Below are 25,926 nucleotides of genomic sequence, written 5' to 3'. Positions count from 1 at the left end.
TAGACAATTGTATCCATACAGATTGCACAATAAAATCTTAATTCTACCCAAGACATTAAAGGGGTACTCCACCCTAGACTTCTTATCCCCTATCCAAAGGATAGGGGATAAGATGTCAGATCACCGGGGCCCCGCTATCATTACTGCGCAGAGCGAGATCGCTCTGCACGTAATGACGGGCAATACAGGGGCTGAAGCATCGTTACGTCACGGCTCCGCCCCTCGTGGCGTCACGGCCCGCCCCTGTCAATACAAGTCTATGGGAGGGGGCGTTGCGCTCGTCAAGCCCCCTGCCATAGACTTGCATTAAGGGGACGGGATGTGATGTCATGAGGGGCGGAGCCATGACGTCACTCTGCTCCGGCCCCTGTATCGCCCGTCATTACGCACAGAGCGAACTCGCTCTGTGCAGTAATGATGGTGGGGTCCCCAGCAGCGGGACCGCGGCGATCTAACATCTTATCCCCTATCCAAAGGACCCCTTTAAGCTGGCCCAGAACCATTGGCCTTTAAAAAATCTGTAGAAAAAGATCTTAGGAAATTAAACCTAATAGAACAAATAATTCAACATATAAAGAAAGACAATATATAAAAAAAATCTACAACAAAATTTAGACATCACCATCTACCCCGCATACAAAGGGGGTGGGATTGTGGTGATGGACACTTCCAAATATAATGCGGAATGTGTTCATTAGCTGTCCAACAATACAACCTACACAAAATTTAAAAAAGATCCAGGGGAAACCTACATGGTAGAACTCGGAGAGTTATGTGAAAAAACTTTAGAAACAAAAAATTTTAATAGAGAATTTGACTTTATTTTAGGCACACAACAGAGACTACCCATATTTTGTCTACCAAAAACACATAAATATCTCAAAAACCCTCCAGGCCGTCCAATCATTTCCGTATCTGTTCACTCACTTCAAACCTCTCACAGTATATAGACAAAATTTTACCATCATTAGTCCATACAACTCCGTCACACTTAAGACACAACTCAGGTCATCAAAATCATTGAAGATATAACATGGGAAACTGATTTCATTTTAGCAACATTAGATGTCAATTCATTATACACAATTATTCAACACAACCAAGGCAGTACGACATCTTTTTACAAGAAGAACAAATTGAATTCACATTACAATCTATTAATTTTATCTTCGCATAATTATTTTTATTTAGGACAAAAAAAATCTCGGGAACAACTATGGGCACCAGATTTGCACCCAGCTACACCAATTTATTCATGGCTTACTGGGAATATCATACCATTTTACCCAAGCTGCCTACAAATCTGGTTCTCTGAAAGATAGATTGTTGACATCATTATCATTTGGAAAGGAACGTTCACCTTTTTAGCAGTTCTAAATAGAAACACCTTCAACTTAACATTATCACCCTACATCAACCACGAGACAATAGAGTTTCTAAATTTACAAATTACAGTTCATGAAACCAAACTACAATGTTGTACATTCAAAAAACCAACAGCCAAAAATAGTTATATTCATTTCTCTAGCTGTCACTTAACCCGATGGTTATTAAATATCCCCAAAAGCCAATTCAGGTGACTGAAAAGGAATTGTACATCAGAGGATGACTTTTATAAGGAGGCACAAGAATTAATGGAGGATTTTAGAAATAAAAACTATCCAGAAATCACATTACAGGAGGCATTGGGAAAAATCCAAAAATTAAACAGAAATTAGTTCCTTAATGACAGAACACTTGAACACACTCTGAAAACGGATAATACTTAAAAAATGATAATACATTTAAATAACGATCACAAAACTATTTAAAAAATCATACAAAAAAATTGGCATTTAGCCTGTAGCAATAAAATTCTAGCCCCAATGCTTAAAAAAAAAAAAAAAAAAACACCAATTAATTTTAAGAAAGCACCCAATTTAGGTTTAAAGGTAGCCCCCATAGTGAAATGAGATACAAACCAAACAGAAAAATATTTGGTTGCCACATCTGGTTCTTTCAGATGTAGGATGTACTTGAATTGTAGAAACACAAATTTTGTAAAAAAACAAAACAAAAAAAAAAAATAATTTCAAGAACCTGCTAACGTGCCACTCTAAAGGGGTAATCTATATATTAGAGTGCCCATGATTGGCCAGATCCAGCGAGAATTTAAAATATGCCTGGCTGAATATTTTTATATTATTAGGAAGGGTAATAAGCACCCATTATCAACTCACTTCAAAAAGTATCACAACAAGGATCCATCTAAAATGACATATGCGACTCTTGAATCTGTTAAAAGAAATTGGAGGGGGGAGGGGGGGGATTATATCTCTGCCATGTCTAGAGCAGGGGCCTGTAAAATCATTGATTTTGCAAGTTTGGCTCCTACAGGTTTAAATGAAAAGAAAGTTTTTGGTTTCATCTGAGTTTATTTTGATCCTATTTGGGGCTCTTGTCCATGGCCTGTCATGTTACACATGCATGGTTTGCCTTTATCTTGTGTGTCCCTTCTCGCTTCCCTTCATTCTGTTCTAAGTATTGACTCCTCCCCTCCCTTCACACTTGTCTTTATGCTTCATCCTTCATCTCAGTTCCTGTTAGCTTGTCACAGCATGATCTTTTGACCTATCCATTTTTTTCATTGATGTGTGATCTGCACAGTTTGGAATAAACTTCATCTCAATCTACAAGGGGTCATTTGGATAGAGTCACTGTCAGCCAATTCAACTAAGATTGGAGGTTACTGCTATGTCCAGTGGCGTCACTAGGTCAAATCATTCGGGGGCCCCTGCCCCGAATGCTAAGCCCTGGTGCCCCGAATGTCAGGGCTGTTTGATTTTTTTTTTTACTTACTACATTCCTGGGGCAACCCCCCTCCCCCCCGAGATTTCTGCCCCCCGTATAATACTGTTACCTCCCGCTCCGCCATTCACTTGTTTGTTTACCTCTATACCGGGCCGGCTCGGAGCAGCCGCGGGGAGTCGGGACTTGATTCACTGCTGCTGACAGGCCGGCGCGATCACGTCACATTATCGCGCCGGCGCCAGAAGATCCCGTCCTCGCGGCTCGGCACTCACATGTTAGAAGAGAAAGGAGATTTTCGGCGGGGGAACATAAAATAAGTGTGTATTTTTTTTCTATATATGGCACTGGGTTCAGGTGGCAATGTAAAAACTTAGGGGGAACAGGAAAGGATACATTTAATGTGAGGGGCCTATGACAGGGGACATTATATGTGGAGAGCACATGACAGAGGATCACCTGTCATGTGTCTCTCACATATAATACCCCCTGTGCTGTGCCCCTCACATATATTGTGCCCATTACGTATAATGCCCCTTTGGGGCTGGACAGGGGGCATTATATGTGAGAGTCACATCACAGGGGGCATTTTATGTAAGGGCAACAGCACAGGGGGTATAATATGTGAGGGACACATGATGAGAGTATTATATCAGGGGCACAGGGGGCATTATATGTTAGGGGATCATGATCGGGGCATTATATGTATGGGGGCCCCATACATGCTCCCCTAACATATAATGCCCTCTGTGCTGTGTCCCTTACATATGCTCTCATCATGGGCCCCTCACATATAATGCCCCCTGTGCTGTTGCCCTTACATATAATGCTCCCATCATGCTCCCCTAACATATATTGCCCCTGGCTGTGCCCCTCATATTATGCTCTCATCATATGCCCTTAACATATAATGCCCCCTGTCCTGTGCCCCAACATATAATGCTCCCTGTAATGTGACCCTCACATATAATGCCCCATGTGCTGTTCCCCTTACATATAATGCTCGCATCATGTTCCCCTCACATATAATGCCCCCTGTGCTGTGCCCCATAATGGGGCACAGCACTGGGGGCATTATATGTTAGGGGAGCATGATGGGGGCATTATATGTTAGGGGCGGAGCATGATGGGGGCATTATATGGGGGGGACACATGATGGGGGCATTATATGTTAGGGAAGAATGATGAGGGCATTATATGTATGGGGCACAGCACAGGGGGCATTATATGTTAGGGGAGCATGATGGGGGCATTATATGTGCGTGGCACAGCACAGGAGGCATATGTGAGGGGCATCGGACAGAGGGCATTATTATTATCTGGGTGAAACAGGACAGACATTATTATTATGTGGGGGTGCAGGACGGGTCATAATTATTATATGTGGGGGACAAGATGGGGCATTATTACTATTTGTGAGGGGCACAGAATGTTTTGCATTTTAGAGGTATGGTGTATATTATGAAGGAATTTCTTGGGTGCTACGATATTTACGGGCCTCAATACCTTACACTTTTGTATTCAGAGGGCGCAGTGTGTGGTAGTATTATATTCAGAGAGCGCAGTATGTGCTAGTATTATTATATTCAGAGAGCACAGTGTGTTGTAGTGTTATATTCAGAGGTACAGTGTTTAGCTTTATTATAATAATTATTGTTTTCATATAGAGGATCAGAATTCACTGACAAATTAAGGAGCCATCTGGGCGTCATTTTCTGCAGAAAGAAGATTTAGCTAACAAAGTCACAGCGGTATGTACCATCTGAATTAGATAAGGAAATACTATAGAGAAGACGTTACATGTGGTCACTGATATCATTGTACAGTCTCCTCACTATGTCCCATCAGAGCTGTAGTCACTTGTAAGTTACAACTACAACTCCCATCCAGGGGCGGATCCAGAGTCGAGTCTCGGGAGGGGCACTATTAGAGTATTTTGTGTTGGCGGACAGATAACAAGGTGTTGCTTACGGAACTTACAATATTATTAAATGTATCATACAGTCCTAACCTTGTTTAAAAATCTTAGGCCATGTTCACGTCAGAATAATTATCAAATATACCAATTGCCACAGAATGGGAAAGTGCTAAAGAAGTTTTTACCATTTAAAACTACAGCTCCCAGTATGACCTAAGTAGTGGTAAGGGGATGCTGGGAGTTGTTGTTTCATCCATCATTACTGCAGAACTTCTTCAGTGACTACAGCTCTGAGGGACACACACAGGAGGATACAGAATGACATCAGTGACTACAGGGGATGTCTTCTCTATAGTATTTCCTTATCTAATTCGGATGGTACATACCACCGGGACTTGTTTCAGCTAAATGTTCTCCCTGCAGAACTTGATGCCCAGACGTCTCCTCACTATGTCAGCGGATTCTGATCCTCTATATGAAAACAATAATTATTATAATACTGCCAAACACTGTATTCTTCGAATATAATACTGGCACATACCTTCTGAATATAATTGACACACTGTACCTCCTGAATATACAACACACTGTACCCTCTGAATATAATACCGCCACACACCGTACCCTCTGAATATAATACTATCACACACCGTACCCTCTGAATATAATACTATCACACACCGTACCCTCTGAATATAATACTACCACACACTGTGCCCTCTGAATATAACACTACCACACACTGTGCCCTCTAAATTTAATACTAACAAACACTGCACTCTCTGAATATAATACTACCACACACTACACTCTCTGAATATAATACTACCACACTGTGCCCTCTAAATTTAATACTACCACACACTGTACCCTCTGTATATAATACTACCACACACTGCACTCTCTGAATATAATACTACCACACACTGTACCCTCTAAATTTAATACTACCACACACTGCACTCTCTGAATATAACTTGCTGTGCAGTGCACCCTCTGAATAAAATACCCAAATGTATTGTGGCCCACAAAAAAACGTACCACCCCAGAAATTCCTCATAATCTACAATATACTTCTGAAATGCAGAACACTCTGTGCCTTTACATATAGTAATAATGCCCCATCTTGTGCCCCTACATATAATAATTATGACCCATCATGTTCCCCCCACATAATAATGCCCTGTGCCCCTAACATATATTGCCCCCCTGTGCTGTGCCCTTCACATATAATTCCCCATTCTTTGCCCCCTCACATATAATGCCCCCATCACGCGTCCCTCACAAATAATGCTCCCTGTGCTGTGCCCCTCACATATAATGTCCCCTGTGCTGTTCCCCTAACATATAATGCCCCCCGTGCTGTGCCCCTCACATATAATGCTCCTGTTATATGCCCCACACATATAATGTTCCCTGTGCTGTGCCATTCACATATAATGCCCCCGTTCTTTGCTCCTCACATATAATGCCCCCATCATGCACCCCTCACATATAATGCCCCGTGCTGTGCCCTTCACATATAATGCCCCCATTCTTTGCTTCTCACATATAATGCCCCCATCATGCGCCCCTCACATATAATGCCCCCTGTCCTGTCCAGTCAGGGGGCATTATATGTGAGGGGCACAGCACAGGGGGCATTATATGTTTGGGGCACATGACAGGAGCATTATATGTGAGGGGCACAGGACATGGGGCATTATATGTGAGGGGCGCATGATTGCGCATTATATATGAGGGGCACAGGATGGGGGCATTATATATGAGGGGCGCATGATGGGGGCATTATTTGTGTGGGGCACAGCACAGGGGGCATTATATGTGTGGGTCACAGCACAGGGGGCATTATATGTGATGGGCACAGAACAAGGGGCATTATATGTGTGGGGCACAGCACGGGCATTATATGTGAGGGGAACAGCACAGGGGACATTATGTGTGGGGCACAGCACAGGGGGCATTATATGTGTGGGGCACAGCACAGGGGGCATTATATGTGTGGGGCACAGCACAGGGGGCATTATATCATATAATGCCCCCTGTGCTGTGCCCCACACATATAATACCCCCTGTGCTATGCCCCACACATATAATGCCCCCTGTGCTGTGCCCCCCACACATATAATTTATATGTGTGGGCACAGCACAGGGGGCATTATATGTGAGGGGCACAGCACAGTGGGCCCCCCTGTCATGTGCTCTTAACATATAGTGCCCCCAGTGCTTTGCCCTGCAGCACCTCACATTAAAAATTCCCCTTTCTCTCCCCCCCCCCCAAGTTTTTAAATCCCCTCCCCCTCCGATACAGTGCCCTTAACAGTGGCACATATTCTGTCCCCCAAATCCCCTGGGCCCTGAGCATACTCTTCTTACTTACTGTATGCTGGCCGCGGGACGGGATTTCCGGGCGCCGGCGCAATGATGTGACGTCATCGCGCCGGCCTGCAGAGGATCGCGTCCCCGCAGCTCACACGCTGTGTACTCACAGCGTGTGACTGCCAAGGTTAGTGAATGGTGGAGCGGAAGCTTACAGCTTCGGCTCCACCATTCTAGGGGGCGGGGGCAGCAATCTCGGGGGGGCAATTGCCCCGTTGCCCCCCCCCCCCCCCCCCCCTGGATCTGCCACTGCTCCCATCATAACCTGTTTAGGTCATACTGGGAGCTGTAGTTATAAAAGGTAAAAAATTCTTCGGCACCTTCCCATTCTGTGACAACTGGTATATTTGATTACCTTACTGGATATTATTTTCTGTAAAGTGCTACACCGCAGGCATCACAACAGGCTAAAATATTACTTTCAGGGAAGAAGGGGTATGGGGTGATACTTTTTTTTGCCACATATGGTGACACCAACCCTCGAGCGGGGATGGGCTGTGTAGACATGTGGCATCAGGATGGTCACAGAGTGATGGAGCCCAGGCACAGCCTGGCAAAGCAGCGCAAAGGAAGAGGAAGCTGGAAACACGGATGCCTTATGATATCTAACTTTCTCTTAGAGAGTAGGAACCCATGGGGACCCGGAGCAGACTATGAAAAGGTTGGTCATCAATATTATGGGTCACTTTGGGGGGCACCATTTGTATCAGAGGGGGAAATATGGTTCAATAAGGAAGAAAGGGGGACCATAGGTACTAGTTGGTGTGAGGGAGCGGGGCAAGGGGAGCATTATTTATATATACACTTTTCATGGTGTATTCTTTTATCGTAAAGTTTATATGGGACAGTTTGAGAAAAATTATTTTATATATTAGGACATTATTTTATATGGGGCATTGCGGGGGCTCTAAATATGTTGCATTATTATATATATGGGAATACAGGATATACAACTTTTTCTGTCCACTAACACAAAATACTCTGATAGTGCCCCTCCCGAGACTAGGCTCTGGATCGGCCCCTGCTCAGGGCTCCTCTGTACCGATTACATTATCATATTAATCCTTCTCCCGTGGCCGTGCTATATCTCCTCACCATCCAGGCCTGGCTACATCAGCACTAGCTCTCCAGCTATCACCCCAGCCTGCCCTGCCATTCATCACCCTCCCCTGCCTGTGTCCATCTCATTCAGCCTGGGTTACCCTCTGCATTGATCCTCCTCTAAACCAGTGTTTTCCAAACAATGGGCCTCCAGCAGTAGCAAAACTACAACTCCCAGGATGCCCAGATAGCCAGAGGGCATGCTGAAAGTTGTAGTTTTGCAACAGCTTGAGGTACATTGGTTGGGGAACACTGCTTTAGAAGTTACAGACGGAGTAAAGATGGAAGTGAGGAGATGCAGATACACCCTGGTGTGTAAAGTACCATGTACCTATACCTCCTCACCACCATCTTTACTCAATCTGTTACTTCTAAGACGGTGTTCCCCAACCAGGGTGCCAGAAGTAGCGAAACTACAACTCTCAACGTGCCCAGAGGCCCAATGACTGTGTGGGCATGCTGAGAGTTGTAGTTTTGCAACAGCTGGAGGCACCCTAGTTGGCGAATACTGCTATACAGTGTAGACACTAATGTAAATCCATGTACATACAGGGTAAGTAATGTAATTTCATACAGTGACCCCAACAGCAGAACAATGAGTGCAACTCTGGAGCTGTACTCATTATTCTCCTGGCAAGGTCACTGTGTTCATACATTACATTACTTATCCTGTACTGATCCTGAGTTATATCCTGTGTTATACTCCAGAGCTGTACTCACTATTCTGCTGGTGAGGTCACTGTGTACATACATTACTTATCCTGTACTGACCCTGAGTTATATCCTGTATTAGGGTGCATTCAGACGGGTGGATTTGTCAGCGGATCCGCAGCTGCAGATACGCAGCTGCGGATCCGCTGACAATAGCCCTCAAAATGCTGCCCTCTTTGTGCCTTTTAATAGCGGCAATCAGCCTCTACAAGCAGACACACTGAGATGTGTGAGTTGCAGTGTATTCGCACATCCCGCACATCGCGGCTGCTCCCCCTGGCTCCCTGAGAGCAGCTGCGATGTGTGCGACTATACTGCAGGACGACTATACTGCAGGACGACTCGCACATTGCAGTGTGTCTGCTTGTAGCTGCGGATCCGCTGACAAATCCACACATGTGAATGCACCCTTATACTCCAGAGTGGCCCCACCCATTGAGTGGCCCGGATCTTTTGGAGTCCTAGCAACGCCCCTGGCTATGTCATCACAAACTATAGGTTTCAGAGATCACACTTTCAATGCTTAGATTGGGGAGGCAGAACATGGCCCATCATCTGCAGGCTGCATACCAGCGAGGTGACAGACCATAGACTTGTGCCCTGATGGGCCTTATTTCATCAGAATCAATACAGAAAGGTTTTCATTGTGCTCTAAATATGTCATTGTTTGGGATTATAGTATTCATGAGGTGTGCCCCTGTGTTTTCCTTCTTTTCTTTAACTTATAAAACGCCTTCAATAATTGATATATATGTGTATAAAGAAAATCAACTTTTTACTTGCTTCATGTTTGGGTTTTTATGTAGTTGGTTTGACTGGTTTACCTTTTTCCTAATGTCTTACTAACGATGGAACTTTTTCCGTTAGCTCTCACATGTTATGCACACAATGAGGGACATTTATCATTGTTGCTTTGGTAAGCTAGACTTTTGGAACAGTGGGCTGTGCAAATGAAAAATCACATATTTAAATTTCATGGACCACTTTTCTAAAAATCTGTCAAATGCCAGTGGGATGTAAATGCTCACTGCACCCCTTATTACATTCTGTGAAGGGTGTAGTTTCCAAAAAGGGGTCACATGTGGGGGGGGGGGGTCCACTGTTCTTGCACCATGGGGGCTTTGTAAATGCACATGGCCCCCGACTTCCATTCCAAACAAAGTCACCTCCAAAAGCTCAATGGTGCTCCTTCTCTTCTGAGCTATGTAGTTTGCCCGCAGAGCACTTTATGTCCACACATGGGGTATTTCTATACTCTTAAGAAATAAGGTTACAAATTTTGGGGGACGTTTTCTCCTATAACCTCTTGTTAAAATGGTAAATATGGGGGAAAAATAATTTTAGTGATTTTTTATTTTTATTTGCGCATCCGACTTTAACGAAAAGTTGTCAAACACCTGTGGGGTGTTGAGGTTCACTGGACCCCTTGTTACGTGCCTTCAGGGGTGTATTTTCCAAAATAGTATACCATGTGTTGTTTTTTTGCAGTTATGGAACCACAGGGGCTTCCTAAATGCGATATGCCCCCCTAAAACCATTTCCGCAAAATTTGCTTTCAAAAAGCCAAATGTGGCTCCTTCTCTTCTGAGCATTGTAGTTCACCCGCAAAGCACTTGACGTCCACATATGGGGTATTTCCATACTCAGAAGAAATGGGGTTACAAAGTTTGGGGGGCATTTTCTCCTACTACCGCTTGTAAAATTGGTAAATTTGGGGAAGAAACTGCATTTTAGTGAAAAAAAATGTTTTTTCATTTACACATCCGATTTTAACGAAAAGTCGTCAAACACCTGTGGGTTGTTAAAGCTCACTGTACCCCTTGTTACGTGCCTTAAGGGGTGTAGTTTCCAAAATAATATTTTGTTTTTTTGCTGTTATGGAACCTTAGGGGCTTCTTAAATGCGACATGCCCCCAAAAACCATTTCATCAAAATTCACTCTACAAAATCCCATTGTCTCTCCTCCTGGAGGTAAAAGTGATGCTGGAGCTCTGGAGTGTGATGTCAAGAGAAAATAATTATATACTGGTTCTCCTTATATGATACACAGTAAGAGGATTTATCTGCCTGCGACAAGATGATTCGGATGAGGGATATGCCTATTTTAAAAGGTTGTGGGAAGGGAGAATCTGGACATACTGCCTGAGCATACGGACGGATTTGGAAACTTAATGCTACAGCTTAGCATGGGAGGTTGAACCTTTCCCAGAGTGCAGAGAAAAGCAAAATGGACCTCCACAGTTGGTCCACTATGTCCACAAGGCGAAAGAGACCCGCTGTAAGCCAAGGGGTTATATGAGTAGCATCGCAGTTATGTAACAGCTGTTAGTCATAAAGATATGGTCCCAGAGGAGAACTTAGGGATTTAAGATCATTGGGTTTTTGGTCACCTCTTACCCACGATAAGGGGTAATCACGAGGGTCCCCAGCAGCGGGACCCCCACGATCAGGCATCTTATCCACTATCCTTTGGATAGGGGATAAGATGTCTTAACACCGGAGTACCCCTTTAACCCCTTAATGACCACGGACGTAAATGTACGTCCTGGTTTGGCGGTACTTTCTGCACCAGGACGTACATTTATGTCCTGTGTATGACTGCGAGCATCGGAACGCTGATCGCGTCATACACGGCAGGTTCCGGCTGCTAGCAGCAGCCAGGGACCCGCCGGTAATGACCGACATCCGCGATCACCCGGATGTCCGCCATTAACCCCTCAGATGCCGTGATCAATACAGATCACGGCATCTGCGGCAGTGCGGTACTTTGGATTATCGGATCGCCCGCAGCGGTCCGATCATCCAGCATGGCAGCCGAAGGTTCCCCTCACCTGGCTCCGGCCGTCTCCCGGGGTCTTCTACTCTGGTCTGAGATCGAGCAGACCAGAGCAGAAGATCACCGATAATATGTGATCGGTGCTATGTCCTATGCATAGCACTGAACAGTATTAGCAATCAAATGATTGCTATAGATAGTCCCCTATGGGGACATAAAAAGTGTAAAAAAAAAAAAAAGTAGAAAAATGTAAAAAATAAAAAGTGAAAAATCCCCTCCCCCAATAAAACAAAAAGCATAATTTTTTTTAAATAAACATATTTGGTATCACCGTGTGCGTAAATATCCGAACTATCACAATACAATGTTATTGATCCCTTACGGTGAATGGCGTAAACGTAAAAAATAAAAAGTCCAAAAATGCTGCTTTTTTGTCACATTTTATAAAAAAAAAAATTATAAAAAATTATCGAAAAGATTTATATATGCAAATGTGGTATCAATAAAAAGTACAGATGACGGCGCTAAAACGGAGTCCTCTTACCGCCCTATATACGGAAATATTAAAAAAGTTATAGGTGGTCAAACTAGGGCAATTTTCGATTTATATTGTTGTACCGCTTACTTTTTGTACAAAATCAGTAAAGCATCTCGCCATGGGTATCATTTTAATCGTATTGACCCACAGAATAAAGAACACGTCATTTTTACTGTAAAGTGTACAGTGTGAAAGCAAAACCCTCCAAAATGTGCAAAATGTTAATCATTTAAATTTCCTCCCTAAAAAATTTTTTGGGGGGTTCGCCGTATATTCTATGGTTAAATTAGAGATTTCATTACAAAGTACAATTGGTCACGCAAAAAACAAGCCCTTATATGGGTCTGTAGATGGAAATATAAAAGAGTTATGGATTTTAGAAGGTGAGGAGGAAAAAACGAAAACATGTAAATAAAATGGGCTTGGTCCTTAAGGGGTTAAGGTGGCCAGCACTAGGATTAGTCCTGGTTGTTCCAAACTTCTTCCATTTAAAGGGTACCTCTCATCAAAAAAACTTTTGATATATTATAGATTATGCAGAATAACTTTACAATTGCATGTTATTAAAAAATATGCTTTTCTATTTAATTTTCCACTTTGAAGAAATGACCACAAGGGGTCTCCCTACCAGTCCTGGCAGCAAGCATTTCAGACTCATGCTGGAGTCCTAAACACTACGAGCTGCCAGTCTGCTTTGTTCACAAAGGAGAACACTCAGAGCTGCCAGCCTGCTTTGTTCACAGCCTGTTTGGCTGTGAACAAAGCAGGCTGGCAGCTCTGAGTGTTTAGGACTCCAGCATGAGTCTGAAATGCTTGCTGACAGGACTGATCGGGAAAAATACAATAGAAAGAAGCATATTTTTCATTAACATGCTATTGGAAAGTTATTAAACATTCATTAATCTAAAATATATCAAAAGTTTATTTGATGAGAGGTACCCTTTAAGGAATTTGGGAGGCCATTGTTCTTTTGGAAAATTTCAGTGCATCAGAATTTTTTGTGTACCCTTTTCCATATCTGTTCTTCCCCATAATCATGTTTTAGAGCTCTACAGACAGTTTTTTTTTTTCCACCTGATGGTCTGGTTTTTTTTCTGAAATGCATGGTCAGCTGTAAAAACTTGTATAAGGGTTTTTCTTTACAAGTTATTTCCATTCAAATACATTTACAACAAGAGGACTCCAATCAAGGTGTATAAACATCTCAAAGATGAGAAATGGGAGGCCCCCAGAGCTACATTTTAGGTGACATAGCAAAGGATGTGCATATTTTTGACCACACACAATTTTAATTTTTAAGAAATTGGCAAAAATGTTCCTATTCTATTTTCACATTCTCATTATGTGGTATTGAGTTCAGAATAATGGGGAAAATAGGCTACAACTAGGGATGAGCTAATCGAATCTGAAAAATCCAAATTCGTTAAGAATTTCAGGAAAAATTCCATTTAGTGCGGTCCAGGCTCCATGGCGTCTAAAATGGCGGATCCACATGTGAGGACATGGGGCAAGGAATCCTGGGAAGGCGGGAACAAGGGTAGGCAGGATGACCCTGAATCACATGCAAGATGCAGCAGCCAGTCACCCCTGTGATGTCACAGCCCTATATAATCGACAGCCATATAGTGGGCAGTCACTTCAGCCTTTCATTGCAGAGAGATAGATAGGGACAGACAGCGCTGTGTGTTGGCCAGAAAACCATATATCCAGCAGCGATTCACCTTCTAATCACATCAGCATTCTGTTGCACAGAGGGACAGAGAGCAGTGTGTATTGCACAGAAAAGCATTCTTACAGCAGCGATTCACCTCCCAGTCACTACAGTGTTCTATTACAGAGAGGTATAAAGAAATAGAGAAAAAAACAAAGGTGCGCTCCTATAGCAAGCGATTAAGATGGTAGTGAGATGCACAATGTAAAATGGAGGCTTACCAGATGAGGTTGTGCTCAGAACACAACACCCCAGTGGGCACGTAGAATCGCTGTTGTAATGGAGTTCAGCGGCCACGGTGTCCTTTTTTGATGGCTCAAGGTCAGCTGGATAATGGCAATAAAATTTGTGGATAGAGCCAGTGGAAAAACAAGGACTTCCCAAATGGCGCTTCTCCTCCCAGAAAAAAAGGTAAAACCAGCAGCCCATGGTGTGAAAGCTGATGATTTTATTGATGCAACAAATAGTTTTGAGCACACACTCTTCCTCAGTCATAATGACATACATTTAAAATTCAGTTTAAAAGAACCTGGGAAGCACTCCAACCGGGTCAAAGGTCATGTCACATGAATAAAAATACACTTAAAATAAGACAATGTAAACTAAAAATTACAATATAAAAGCAAAGGGTTAAAATAACAATCATTGGGGACCACAAAGTTTAAAAGAGGTTGAAATACTGCATATTGAGATTTTAGGCAGCGCTGCAGTAACATTTTGCAGAGCCCACTGTCAGCCTCTGGATATCAATGAAGCTGAAAGCGAGGCTGTGTGAGTAAGCTGTAGTGGGAGTGCAATCTGGTTAGGACAGTTGCGCTGCCCGAGACCCAGGAGCGGGTCTGTAAGGTTAGAAGGGAGTCCATTTGACTCGGAAACCTGGATTTGCAGTGAGCAACGTATGTATGCTTTTCAGCAAATGTAACAGATAAAATAAATATATACAGTTGTGTGTTTATGAGCGAGGCACATGTGTATGAGAGCGGGACCGGAGTGACATTAGAGGGAGTTAGAATACAGGATGGCGGCATATACTTGTTAGCTGACTTGAGTGAAAGGGAAGGGGACCAGATAAAATTTATGTATATATATACATATATATATATATATATATATATATATATATATATATATATATATATATATGGCAGGTTTATAGGGGTGCAAATAGGAAAAACTGTACAAATCCAAAAATTGTAGCCACAATGAATGTATATATGTCAGGGTACCTACATGTAAGTAGGAACAGATACCATCTAAGGGCAAATTTATATGAATATGATATGTATCTACAAAATATGTACATAAAATTTTATATAAAATTAAATATAAAACCGGGACCAGGAATTTATTCATAGAGGTGCAATATGTTAAAAATGTATGTAAAAAATGTACATTATGTCTGAGGAAGAGTCTGGTGCGGGCTGGAAACTATTTGTTGCAGCAATAAAATCATCAGCTTTCACACCGTGGGCTGCTGGTTTTCCACTGGATCTATCCACAAATTTTATTGCCATTATCCCGCTGACCTTGAGCCATCTGGAAAGGACACCGTGGCTGCTGACCCCCCATTACAACAGAGATTTTATGTGCCCACTGAGGTGTTGTGCTCTGAGCACAACCCGATCTGGTAAGCCTCCATTTCACATTGTGCATCTCACTACCATCTTAATTGCCTGCAGTAGGAGCGCAACTTTGTTCTTTCTCTCTTTCTTAATATAGTTTTTCCGGTACAACCAGTATCGGAGGGATCTCAGATCCAGAAGGTTGCTGCATCAAGTGCTTTTTTTTTTTTTTTTTATTCGAAGTATGGAATATTATTTCAACAGTCTATCACAGCGAGACGAACTAATCACCAAACTCACTGCCGATACCTCTCTGACGTCACAACGTACTATACATAATAGTGATGATCGTTTGGTTATAGGAGAGGAGAGTATGAGAATCATGACTGACTTGTTTAAAACACTCGAGGATAACCTGAAAGATGATCTACAACATCAGGTGGACACCAGGTTTATGAATATTTACCTTAAAGAGAACATCACACCCAGGGGTCTAACGATATTCTTTGGGTCCACTTTCAAAAATGACAGTGTATACACTACACTAGGTGGTATGACCTGATTGACTCATGCACTTTTAAGTTGATATTGTATATTTGTGAAAACACAATTTTTTATATCATATTTTAAATGAAAAAATCTGTGATGTTTTACAACAGTTAAGTAAATACAAATCTTACTCAGAGTACCACAAAATAAATTACCGATCTCATTGAAAAGAAGGCATCCAAACTAACTAGGGACCGTTTAGATTACCTGTCAGGTAACCCATGGGCATGGAACAACCAAAAAACGAGAACAAATGCAAACGAGGACAACCAAGAACAGCATCAGATTCGAAACCATGACAAACATTATGGCAATAATAATGGGAAACAATACACTAACACAAAGTACAAACCAATGGGTAGCTGGCAAAAACGCGAATCTGGAAAAAACATAGGGAAAAACACACCAAAAAGTACACTGGATGAATCCAATATAAAGAGAAACCAAAAGGACCTATTAACAAAACTTGAAACACCCATTAAAACAGTGATGTCACCCATAATAACAAATGTGACCAATACACCAAATTCTTTATTTTTAAAGGCCAGTCAGAGCCTATCAAAAAAGTACAAGCGGTTTAATGAGAGATATAATAAAAATGCATCCATGTCTCTCTTCCAAACACGTAATCCACAGTGCTGTCAATACAGCTAGAAAAAGATGTCTTTAGGCACTCCAGGGCAATTGGATAATAATTTTAACCATAAATGGACTAGTAAATCAACGTTATCAGGAGGAAATATTGAGGCAATCAACTGTCCACGTGCAGGTTCGGGGTATTTATAATATAGGGTATACTACCTCATCACCATGCGTCATTAGAACAGCCAATCGAAAATCAGGAATGCCTACCACCAGTTGGGATTCCCGTTTTCTCCTCCTTCCACCTATCAGCATATAGTTTCTAAGTATAAACAATCGCTGACGTCACCTTCCTCCTTCCGACTCTTCATTTACCTGCGCCCATTCCTCTTCTCGCGATGACATGCGAAGCCTCACGCATACTCGCCGTTTTGGTTCCGTATTATTATTAATGCTATCACTGCACAGGCGCAGCCATCCGTGCATGCTGGAAAACTTTGAAAAAAGCACTGTTTAAACTTTACCATGCTCGTCATTGTAGAGACAACTCTCCACATTGTTCTAGTACTTTACCATTATTGATAACTATTTCTTCATTGCCTTAATATATAGACGTTTATGACCATCTGTCATAATATCTGGATTATACGATCAGGTGGGAGCATAAATAAAGACGACATCCATTTGACTAAAGTGTTGGGTATTTAATATTTATTGGTGGAATACTACATCCGCCTTTAATTATTGATTGTAAATGTGCAAAAGTCCATAGTCACCAATAATCTGGGCAGTGAGGTCTGATAAAAATCACTGCCATACAGTTTACTATTACTAATGCTCCAGAGATGCAATTACTATGACTATAATGAAACCAACTGTAACTATGGGCTATACAATACAGAGCCCTGAACATCTGAGCCCTTAAGAGAAGTGAAAGCAGTATGTAACATACACTAATCCATACCATGAAAGTCATCCTACCACCTCCCCTTCCATAAAATGAAACAAATATCTTAACCCCTTAAGGACGCAGGACGTAAATGTACGTCCTGGTGAGGTGGTACTTAACGCACCAGGACGTACATTTACGTCCTGTGCATAACCGCGGGCATCGGAGCGATGCTCGTGTAATGCGCGGCTGATCCCGGCTGCTGATGGCAGCCAGGGACCCGCCGGCAATGGCCGACGCCCGCGATCTCGCGGGTGTCCGCCATTAACCCCTCAGGTGCCGGGATCAATACAGATCCCGGCATCTGCGGCAGTGCGCGATTTGAATGAAGGATCCGATCATTCAGAACGCCGCACGGAGGTCCCCTCTCCTGCCTCCGTCCGGCTCCCGGCGTCTCCTGCTCTGGTCTGAGATCGACCAAACCAGAGCAGAAGATCACCGAAAACACTGATCTGTTCTATGTCCTATACATAGAACAGATCAGTATTAGCAATCATGTTATTGCTATGAATAGTCCCCTATGGGGACTATTCAAGTGTAAAAAAAAATTTTAAAAAATGTAAAAGTAACAGTAAAAAAAAAAGTGAAAAATCCCCTCCCCCAATAAAAAAGTAAAACATCCGTTTTTTCCTATTTCACCCCCAAAAAGCGTAAAAAAAAAATTTTTATAGACCTATTCGGTATCGCCGCGTGCGTAACTGTCCGAACTATTAAAATAAAATGTTAATGATCTTGTACGGTGAACGAAAAAAAAAAAAAGTCCAAAATTCCTACTTTTTCAATACATTTTATTAAAAAAAAATATAAAAAATTAAAAGTTTTTTATATGCAAATGTGATATAAAAAAAAAGTACAGATCATGGCACAAAAAATGAGCCCCAATACCGCCGCTTATACGGAAAAATAAAAAAGTTAGAGGTCATCAAAATAAAGGGATTATAAACGTACTAATTTGGTTAAAAAGTTTGTGATTTTTTTTAAGCGCAACAATAATATAAAAATATGTAATAATGGGTATCATTTTAATCGTATTGACACTCAGAATAAAGAACACACGTCATTTTTACCATAAATTGTACGGTGTTAAAACGAAACCTTCCAAAATTAGCAAAATTGTGTTTTTTGTTTTAATTTCCCCACAAAAATAGTTTTTTGTTTGTGCCATACATTTTATGATATAATGAGTTATGTCATTACAAAGGACAACTGGTCGCGCAAAAAACAAGCCCTCATACTAGTCTGTGGATGAAAATATAAAAGAGTTATGATTTTTAGAAGGTGAGGAGGAAAAAATGAAAACGTAAAAATTAAATTGTCTGAGTCCTTAAGGCCAAAATGGGCTGAGTCCTTAAGGGGTTAAAGGAAACATTCTATGTGCCAGCTCTTCATGTTGCCCATAGCAACCGCAGCAGTGCAGTGGAAACTGATAGCTCTGCACTATACAGCATAAGAACTCCGGACAATGAACAAGTCTGCCCTCTGTGAACAATTACATTAACCCTTGGAACAAACAAAGAAAGAAAACCCAGTTTGCAAGCTTTTTTCCTTGATGCCGACATTATCTACGGCCGCTCAATACATTACCTTGTCTGGCATTCCGGAGATGGAATCCACTAAATCAAACCTCAGCTGACAGCTATGCGCTGTACAGCTCTAAGCATCGGAGCTGAATTAATAATGAATAACAATGCTAACAACTCTATTTCAACAAGAAAGGGAACGTAAGAACACTCTCTTACTGTCAGCTATCTGCCACTACACTTACTGCAAACTTTGACAAAAATATATATGCTTTTAACCTATTGTTGTAATGCGCATGTGTTGAGATGCATCTGTGACATCACCCCCGTCCTGTTAAGTTTCCCGCGCGCTGTGTATATTTAAATCTCCCCACTTCTATGACCCCCCCAGACCTGACGAAGCAAGGGGATCCTTGCGAAACGCGTTCTCTGCATCTGTACCGGTCTTTTATTTTGTTTTATGCAAACCAATAAACCTGCTTGGTTTTATCACCACTGCTCCTGTGCACAATTGACAGACAGCCTCCTGCTAGCGCCGCTGTGCGATCCCCACCAAGGAAAGGTGCATACCTCTCCATTACTTGAGTCTGCACAACCGCCATCACTGATGATCGGGACCAGGACGCAAGGCTGCTGCATGACCTTTTTTGAGTATATATACTCATACATGTACTTCACAGTGTTGTGCCTGCTGCGCAACACTGAAATGTTAGTGAGCAATCTCACCTGTGTTCTTTTTTTATATATTTCTATATTTTATACTTATACTTTTTCGCTTTATTAATTGGGAAACTACTGCACTTAGAGAGTGCCCTTATTTTTCTGTTCCCTTTCACACATATTCTCCTGATTGTAAATGTAGAAGTAGTGGATTCTATTATTTCAGGAATCCTACTTATGGGGGTGGTATATAATAGATATTATTATTATTATTATTATTATTATTATTATGTGATCCCTTCACATATTAACTTATAGTATACTTTTAACAGAAATTATATGATAAATTATAGATTATAAATAAATTAAAAATTCATAAAGGTTAGTACCCTTTTTCCATCTGCATGTGAGACGACAACAAACTCTAATGGTCACTTAACAACAACTAATGAATATATCTAATAAACCCTTCAAATCAAAACCGCAAAAGAGAAGCCCTCATTAAGGCCTGTCGGAGCTAGGCTCTTTAATCTGTAAATTCAGCGGGCCTCTTCTTTTAGTAACATGTTGTCAATATATCCTCGTCTTGGCCCTATATAATTGACATAAACTAATGAATTGTAAACTCTTCACATTACCCCCATGGAATAATTGAATGTGGCATGATAGAGTGGTATCTGTATTTGTCCGCACCGTGCTCAGATGTTGTGACATTTGTCTTTTGAATTGTTGGGTTGTCTTTCTGACATACACTTTAGGGCAGTTGCACATGGCTTTATATATGATGTTCTTACTACTACAGTTAATAAACTACCGAATCTCATATACCCTAGAGTCCACAGGATTTGTAAAGGTCTACGGACCCGCTCCTGGGTCTCTGACAGCACAACTCTCCTAACCAGATCACGCTCTTACTGCAGCTTACTCACACAGCCTCGCTTTCAGTTTCATTCATGTCCAGTGGCTGACAGTGGGCTCCGCGAAATGTTACTGCAGCGGTGACTTGGGAAGTCCTTGGTTTTTCTACTGGATCTATCCACAAGTTCTATTACAGAGATGGACAGAGAGCAGTGTATTGCACAGAAGAGCAGCGATTGAGCTCAAGCACAAATCCTGCTTAGAAGCACTGATAGGGAAGGGAGTGAGATTGAGAGAGAGAGTGCAATTTTGGGTGTAGTACACAGTGGCTGTGTTCTGCAGCACTGGTGGGTACTGCTGGTGTTGTACACAAATACTTTTTTAAGTGTACAGGAGCACATTGTCCTCCCCTCATAAGTGCATACCACATACGTACATCTAAGTTGTGTACCTTTTTGTTCCTGTTAAAGTCTTAATTCATTGCAAGGCCAGCCAAAACTACACACCTGCTGGTGTTTTAGACAAATACTGTTAGAAGCATAGAATGTGTCGGCAGATAAGAACCATTTGGCCTATCTAGTCTGCCCAATAATCTGAATTCTATCAATAGTCCCTGGCCCTATCTTACATGAAGGATAGCCTTATGCTTATCCCATGCATTTATAAACTCCTTCACTGTATTTGCAGCGACCATCTCTGCAGGAAGGCTTTTCCATGCATCCACTACTCTCTCAGTAAAGTAATACTTCCTGATATTACTTTTAAATCTTTGCCCCTCTAATTTAAGGATTTGTGCTTGAGCTGAATCGCTGCTCTTCTATGCAATACACTGTCCTCTTGTGGTCGTTTTTCTTCCTTTTAAATATGCTCTCCTCCTTTACCGTGTTGATTCCCTTTATGTATTTAAAAGTCTCTATCATATCCCCTCTCTCTCTTCTTTCTTCCAAGCTATACATGTTAAGGTCATTTTAACCTTTCCTGGTATGTTTTATCCTGCAATTCATGTACTAGTTTAGTAGCCCTTTTCTGAAATCTCTCTAAAGTATCTATATCCTTTTGGAGATACGGTCTCCAGTACTGTGCACAATATTCCAAGTGAGGCCTCACCAGTGTTCTGTACAGCGTCATGAGCACTTATCTCTTTCTTCTGCTTATACCTCTACCTATACATCCAAGCATTCTGCTACCGTTTCCTGCTGCTCTATTGCATTGTCTTCCTACCTTTAAGTCTTCTGAAATAATTACTCCTAAATCCCTTTCCTCAGATACTGAAGTCAGGACTGTGTCAAATGTTCTATATTCTACCCGAGGGTTTTTACGTGTGATGTGCATTATCTTGCACTTATCCACATTAAATTTCAGTTGCCAGAGTTCTGACCATTCTTCTAGTTTGCCTAAATTCTTTTCCATTTGGTGTATCCCTCCAGGAACATCAACCCTGTTACATATCTTTGTGTCATCAATAAAAAGGCATACTTTGCCCTTTGAGGAAGCCACCTTATTAGTCAGTCGCCAGGATTACGGGATGAACACAATCATTCCACTGCTTCATTTACTACAACACATGTTGGAAATGATGGCTGATGAGGGCAATGGTGAAGTGGCGCCTACATCTCACGGCCACATGAGGCCTGTGTTGGCACATGGTGTTTTTTGGTCACCTTTCCTTTTTTTGATTTATTAAAAAAATGTGGGTTAATATATTTTATCCTAACAATATTATTAAAAGTTATGTTTTACTTAAAGCATATCCTCAATACTTAGGCCTTTTCTTCTGCCTACCTGCCTCAGCTACTATTCTGATCCTGCCACCCGCCTGATGCCACACATTTGATGTCAAGTTCTCCTTTTTTTTCACCCACCTTCATCACCGAGTACTGGTATTGCCACCCACCACTCCACTATGTCACTTAGTCATGTTCAGGACTCCTGATGCTGCTCATTCCAGCTCCAGGCTGTCTCACCTTGACACCATATGTTCTCCTCATGCTGTTGCCAGCTCCAGGCTGTCTCATACTGCCGCAATATGCTCTCTTCTTGCTGATGCCAGCTCCAGGCTGTGCCATTCTAATACCATATGTTCTCCTCATGCTGATGCCAGCTCCAGGTGGTCTAATTCTGCCACCATATGTTCTCCTTATGCTGCCACCACCTCCAGGCTGTCTCATTCTGCAACTATATGGTCTCATCATTCTTCTGCAACCTCCAGGCTATGTCATTAAGCCACTATATGATCTCTTTATGCTGCCGGCACCTCCACGCTGTGTCATTCAGCAACTATATGGTCTCCTCATGCTGCTGCCAACTCCACGCTGTGTCGTTCAGCCACTATATGGCCACCTCATGCTGCCGCCAGGCTGTGTCATTCAGCCACTATATGGCAAAGTGTTCTACACCTCTAGTGAGGCTTTCTGTAGGCCAGAAATAGCCGTTTTTAATAGTGATTTGCTGCAAATAAATTTGGACCGTAACACATTTTTGGGGAATTTTTCAAAAATGTGCTCATCTCTAGCTACAAAGTAACAAAATGTGAAAACAGTGTAGGGTCAGAAAACTTACTTGATGTACTTACTGTACATATAACAATTAAAGTGGCTTTGTTTGCGTTTCTTTGCTGAAAATGTAATAATAATTTGTCTTTCTGCAGGGCTCAGGTAGGACAAGCTCTCCCAAGCAGCAATGGAAAACTCTAATTCACCTGTGTACTGACACATTTCGTGTTCAGCTGGGAAGGCTTTTGGCTCATTTATTGTCACCTTCACAGCAAACTGAGAATCGAAGGAAAGTTCTTCAAATAGTCACTGAACCAAGGCATCAGGCTATTTTAACTGAATGTTTAAGTCCTGGATTGCAAGTAAGCAATAAATAATTTCTCAAATGTTATTATTTTTTTATGTTTATATGGAAATGCTAATATGTATTTTATTTATATGGAAAAACTTCTGTCTTACTTTATGCAAATGTTATTGTATGAGCAGCAATATTAATAGATTTCTTTGTGTTAACCCTTTACATTTAGCTATAGCCTCCTCTAGCAGACTAACACCTTACAAACAGTTATGTCGTTCTCTACTAGATTTTTTCCTTACATGCAGTTTTGTCCTCCTCCTTTATCTGTGCTGCACAATACACAAGGAAATCGTATTACATGGCTGATAAATAATGAATAATGAACCTTCATGTTCAGGAGGAGTTAAATGGGCACTGTCAGATACAAAAACGTTTAATATGTTGTAAAGCATGCAAAATCAATAGGTTTTGCAATTGCTTTCATTAGAAATTTTTCCGTATTTTATACTGAAAAAGCCAGTCTAACTGCCCCCCTGCCTGCTTGGACACATGCTAGTCCTGCTGTGTCCATGCATCATCACCTATGTCATGGACACACTTCCTTGATTGACAGCTGAGAGTGCAGGGCTCACAGCTGGAGTAAAAATCCTCCCATTGTCAGCTTGTGTCTCTTTACTGTCAGTGAGGACAAGCTGGGAGTTGTAGTTTTGCTAATTCTAGGGGAGATGTGAGCAGACAGCATACTGAGGGAGGGGGTGGAGACCTGCACAGCGAGGCCACGCCCCCTCCCTTTGAGAGGAATTTAGACTAGTGAGCAAAATTAAAAGTGTAATAAGACAAATAAAGGTGCTAGACACATAGATGTACATGGTCAGGATTAGGTACTGAGTGATATAGTAAAAAAATAAAATATTTTGTCGGATCTGACGGGTCTGCTTTAAGGGAATTATTCCCGATTAACGTATAGACTCCAGTATAAGCCAACCAACTTAATTTTACCACAAAACTGGGAGAACTTATTGACTCGAGTATGTCTAACGCTGGAATGCAGCCATAGGCTCTATCAGGGCATTCTGGGTGTTGCAGTTACTAACTACAATGCCCTGCATGCCCTGATACAGCTCACCCAAATGATCATTTGTTGTGCATTATAGTTGCTAACTGCAACACCCAGCATGCCCTGATACAGCCTATGGCTCTGCAGCTGACCCAAAACTACAACTTTTAGCATGTTACACTATATAGTATTACAAAATAGGTTATGGTGCTCACAACATGGCTCAAGAGGGAAAGAGCAAAACTTTTTCTTTTTCACAAGGGGTAATAGGAGAAAATGGACCACAATAATTTAAAGTCCAATTTCTCCCGATTAAAAAAACGCCTCATATGTGGACGTTAAATGCTCGGCTGGTGCCCCACAATGCTCAGAAGACAAGGAACAAAATTTGGCTTTTTGAAAGACAATTTTGCTGAAATGTTTTTTGGGAGGCATGTTGCATTTAGGAAGCACCCATGGTGCCATCACAGGAAAAGAAAAAAACACATGGCATATTATATTGGAAACTACACCCCTCAAGGAACTAACAAAGGGGAATTTCAGTGACCTCACAGGTGTTTGACAACTTTGCGTTGAAGTTGAACGTGAAAATGAAAAATTTGATTTTGAACACTTCATATGGTGTAATAGGAGAAAATGGATCCCAAAATTTGAAACCCAATTTCTCCCGATTAAGAAAACGCCCCATACGTGGACGTTAGCTGCTCTGCTGGTGCACTACAGGTCTAAGAACAGAAGGAGCGCCATTGGACTTTTGGATTTGGGGCCATGTGCATTTACAAACCTCCCATGGAGCCAAAACAGCAGAAACCCCCCACATGTGACACCATTTTGGAAACTACACCCCTCCAGGAACAGAACAAGGGTTACAGTAAGTACTTACACCTCACAGTTTTTTTTTTGAACCGTGGGCTGTAAAAGTGAAAAATGTGATTTTTCGCACTATATTGATAGTTACCCCAAATGTTTCATTTTCACATGGGGTAAAAGGCCCCCCAATATGTGTAGTGCAATTTCGCCTGAGAAAGAAAATACCCCATATGTGGCTGTAAAGTGCTCTGCGGGCACATTGCAATGATCAGAATAGAAGGAGTGCCATTGGGCTTTTGGAGTGAAAGGTTTGTTGGAATTAGTCAGGGGCCATGTGCGTTTATAAAGCCCCCATTGTGCAAGAACAGCAGTAACCCCATATTAGAAACTACACCCCTCAAGGAACGTAACAAGGGTTATAGTGAGTACTTACACCTCACATGTTTTTTGAACAGTGGGCCGTAAAAGTGAAAAAATTGATTTTTAGCCCTGAATTGCTGGTATTAACAAACATCTTTTTTTGTTTCACAAGAAGTAAGAGAGAATAAGCTCCACAAAATTTGTAGCCCAATTTTTTCAGAATAAGGAAATGTGAGTCAGCGCCGAAGATATTTGACCCCTAAAGTGGTGCTTCGCACTGCAATGTTTCAGGTTCTGAGATAAAATCT

General features: G+C 41.8%; 1 protein-coding gene across 4 annotated transcripts in view; it reads left to right on the top strand.

Annotated features, from left to right (window-relative positions):
• The window catches only part of LYST (lysosomal trafficking regulator), a 1,083,863-nt gene that overhangs the window by 627,054 nt on the left and 430,883 nt on the right, over window positions 1-25,926 (top strand). For all 4 annotated transcript variants that reach the window (XM_056566940.1, XM_056566939.1, XM_056566938.1 and 1 more), the window contains exon 30: window positions 23,249-23,455. In XM_056566940.1, the coding sequence (XP_056422915.1) occupies window positions 23,249-23,455 (207 nt within the window). The remainder of the gene's footprint in view (window positions 1-23,248; window positions 23,456-25,926) is intronic.

The sequence above is a fragment of the Hyla sarda genome, chromosome 3, assembly GCF_029499605.1.
Source record: "Hyla sarda isolate aHylSar1 chromosome 3, aHylSar1.hap1, whole genome shotgun sequence".
Taxonomy (NCBI): domain Eukaryota; kingdom Metazoa; phylum Chordata; class Amphibia; order Anura; family Hylidae; genus Hyla; species Hyla sarda.
The sequence above is the reverse complement of the archived record's forward strand: the minus strand, read 5'-3'. Positions and strand labels throughout refer to the sequence as shown.